The sequence below is a fragment of the Cyprinodon variegatus genome, unplaced genomic scaffold (assembly GCF_000732505.1).
Source record: "Cyprinodon variegatus isolate N-32 unplaced genomic scaffold, C_variegatus-1.0 Scaffold125, whole genome shotgun sequence".
NCBI classification, from domain to species: Eukaryota; Metazoa; Chordata; class Actinopteri; order Cyprinodontiformes; family Cyprinodontidae; genus Cyprinodon; species Cyprinodon variegatus.
This window is the reverse complement of record NW_015150578.1, coordinates 219,689-223,619: the sequence shown is the minus strand read 5'-3', so window position 1 is coordinate 223,619 and position 3,931 is coordinate 219,689. Positions and strand designations below refer to the sequence as shown.

At 36.8% G+C, this 3,931-nt stretch overlaps 1 protein-coding gene across 1 annotated transcript in view; it reads right to left on the bottom strand.

The window, feature by feature from the left end:
- Nucleotides 1-3,931, bottom strand: part of pxdc1 (PX domain containing 1) — a 26,233-nt gene that overhangs the window by 10,185 nt on the left and 12,117 nt on the right. Inside the window, exon 2 of the mRNA XM_015375779.1 lies at nt 850-941. Coding sequence (XP_015231265.1) covers nt 850-941 — 92 coding nt within the window. The remainder of the gene's footprint in view (nt 1-849; nt 942-3,931) is intronic.

Genomic DNA, 3,931 nt, shown 5'->3' with positions numbered 1-3,931 from the left:
ATCGACAGGCTGTAACCATGTCCCGAATTCCTTGTTTTCCAGCCCCTTTTGTTGAAATTTGCATTTTTCCATCATGTAGCTTTTTCTCCGCCTCGAGCTTCTTTTCCGAACATATGGTTTTAATGCCAATTAAGGCCTTAATTTAAAGAATAATAAATTAATGACTTTTAATGATTTTTAATGACCAGCAGAAACCCTGTCCTTACTACTCAGGTGACATCTCCATTAATATTTGACAAATCAAAACAATATTTACAACACACAAATATCAAAAAGTATTTTTTTTTCTTTTTTTAACCACATTTAAAAATAAATTGTTGTCTTAGCAGCTTAATTGTGGTCCCAAATCCTTTTCTGTTGGTTTACTGTGATTTTACCAGATTCTTCAAATGTCTGTTCAATGAAAAGAAAGTTTTATGGGTGAAAGAGTTTACAGCAGTAAGGATGTCTAGAGGAACTGACCCATGCTTCAGCATCCCATCTTTGTCCCATATTTTTATCTGAAGCGAATAAACTGCAAATAGCCTTTAGGATCAATGAATGATTGGACAATAATGAAAAAAAAATTATATTTCACTTTAATGGATATCTTATCTATTTAGCATAAGGATTATTTCACGTTTACAAGAAGCAGCACAGAGATGAATAAATATGTGACCATATTAACCTAAAACAAACAGTTACTGACTAACTTAACAGAATGTCAGTGAAGGGATTTGTAGAAATTATTAATATTTGGTATTAATACAGCCTCTATTTTATAATATTTTTAGGCACATATTGATTAGGCAATTTAGTGTTTCTATTTGTCAAATTACTAGCTTTAATTAAAAATTTAAAATTACTAACCTTGCACGGCATGTTGATGGCATTCTTTAGTAATCTTTCAACCTCATTCAGCTTCTCCTCAATGTCATGTGCATCTTTTATTTTTACCAGACCTGTAAAAGAGAGGAAGTTACAGACGCTGCGTTAAAAACACCCCAAAATAACTGTTAAACCAACTAGAGAAACAAACCTAACATAGAAGGTAAGTTCAGACATACTATACAAAATCCACAGGCTCCATTTTAGTCTAAATCTTGATCTCTACAATGCTTCTCTGACTTGTACAGAACCCAGATTTGGATGGCCCATTCACCAATCTTGAGGTGTATCAACATTTTGATTCGATTCAATAGCACTTTTCTTTATTCTCATTTGGAACTAAGGTTTTGACACAGGAAAATTAGGTAGTTATTTAAAGAACATTTCAAATCAAAGCAATGGGAAAAGTCGTATGGTAATCAGTCAGATGGAAGTCTGGACAGAACCAATGAACTGAACACATTCTTCAAAAGTTCACTTCAGGAACAGCTCAGGACGCTTCTCTCCTGCCCGCCTTTCATCCAAAGCTTCTATTTCACATCTCAAACTTTTATTCTTCCACTTCTGCTATCAACTCTCCTGCTTCAATGTTTTTGTTCTCAGCTAAATCAATTGGTGATGCTCCCATCTCCTTTCACCTTCTGTCTCTAGGAGTCAATTGAAGAGGCAACAGAAGAGGACTGAAACCAGGTCCAAATAGTGTGATCCCCAAAGTCCTGAAGGTGAGTGCAGAGCAGCTCAGTAGAATTATACAACACCTCTTCAACCTTAGCCTGACCCAGTAGACAGTTGCAGTAACAGAGACGACTTTCTGTCTGGTTCTGGTACCTGATAAAGAAGGTCGGCTCTGTTCTAGACGTTCCTCTAGAACATGGGTAACCAATTAAAAATCAGTGGGATCCGAATAAAAAAAATCAGCAACCAGTGAAGGTCATTTTTAATTATATTCTGTTGCCTTAATCAGCATTTATAACTGAAATAAAATGCAGGTGTATGCATCCATGAAGTTTTACATGAAAATATAAAAAATAGAACGTTTTTCCATTTCAAAATCTAAATTTTTTTTTAAATAGAGTAACACCAATCTTTTGGTTTGGTATGTATAGACAATTTCCTGACTCACTTTATTTATAAAACACCTGAACTTACCGTTTGTTATTTTTCTTTCTTTTTTATGGCTTAATGAGAGCAGTGGGCTTTAGGCTGCCCCGCAAGGCTTTAAACCTGGGTTTGAATGGAGACAAAGCCATTCTAAAGCACATATCAAGGTGCTCATTTTGAGCCTGGATTGATATTTATTTTTGATTCTGTTCATGGTGAAGAATCCTGCTTCACAGCAGCAGGTTGAGCCAAAAATACTCAAAATGTGCAGGGTCAGCTTTGAGCACGCCATTTCACTTTTCTGTCACTAGTTCCAGCAGTCCTTGCTTTCTCTGCTCTCTTCTTTCATCGTCTTCTCAGCTTGCCACAGGTTTGCTTTCTGTGTCTAAAAGTAGCTAGCAGCAGCAACGCTGACTGACACAGCTTATGGCTAATATGCATCACGTCCAGCCTGGTGCCGGACGCTCCGGATGGCTTTACCATACAAACAGGAGAAGCTGCGCAAGTGACGTTAGACACTGTCGTCGGACGACGTAGTAATTTATGAATGTTTTAAATCAGGTTGGGTCCAGATCAGCCAGGGGGGGGGCCTGGATCCGGACCCCCGGTCTGCTAATCTGGGACCTCTGATTTCACAAAGAATTCCTCATAAAATGAACAACATTTTGGACAACAGTGAGCGTCCTCTTTGGCAGAGTGCTAAGCAACAACAGTGTCTGCAAGCAGCTAAAAAAGATCCTTTCTGCCTACAGCTTTCAACACATATAACAAATTGTTGGGAAAAAAAACATATAAGTTACTACAAAATGCAATTTTCCTTTGGGATCAATAAAGTACTTTTAAACTGAATTGAATTGAATATACTATATCTAACACATAGCACAAAAAGAAGTGAGCAACAAACAAAGCCCTGAGATGTTCCTCATATTTGATCAGTAAAATTAAATATATTGAGGTTTACATGGACAGTGACGCTTCTGTCTGAAAGCTGAAAACAACAGTATTTCCGGAAATAAACTATTAAAATAAATGGTATGATGGACATAATCAAAGGATGTGGAAAGGTCTAACAAGATTAAAGCAGTGAAGTCCAAAGCCTTCCATCAATCATGATGTTAGTTGGTATATTGGACGAAACAATTTAGGTTGAATAGATTTAGCTAAAAACTGTTTCATATTAATAGAAAATGTTGTGTTGTTCTAGAAACTAAATAAGCTGTTAGCCCCACAATTAAAAAGGGGCCCAACAGAAATGGTCTGAGAGGAATCCAACCTGAGTTTCCAAGGACAGGATTCAATAACAGCATGCTTTAACAGTGAGAAGGCAGACCTAGTTTGGAGGGGCAGATCAATGATATTCACCACGTAGGGTTCACTTAGGTCAAAGGCTTAAATTAACAACAAAATATAATGATTGACCAGGGTTAATATAGACTGGGACATGAACTCCCAGATTAACATCTCAAAAGAATGAAATGCTGTTTCACTCTTTCTTTAATTTCAAGCTTCTGCTGCTGTAGGAAATACCTCTGGCTTTTGTCCAGTAATCTGTTACGTGTTTGAGGATTTTAAATGTGATTCATCTAATGTGTGCATAATACACTACACAGAGGAGGGGTTTGTGTGTTTACAGGTCAAATTCCCCAGCCAACTCAGCACAGACTGTAGAGCCTATAGAAGCCACATGATAGGCTGGAGCTTCAAGGTTTACCCTTTTACACGTCAGCCCATTCTAAACTGTGACTATCTTGATTTGCAATTCAATACTGTCACATAAACAAAAAAAACAATGTGATGTAACCAAAATTTGTTTTTTTTGTCCCTTTTAAAGTTTTTTTTTTTTTTTTTTTTTTTTTGCCACTCTAAAAACTAAATTAATGACTGCCAACACAAAACAGCTGAGCAGAAAATGTAACAAAATCCCTCCCAGTAGTGCTGGATGTAGCAAAAAGCAACTCCTCCT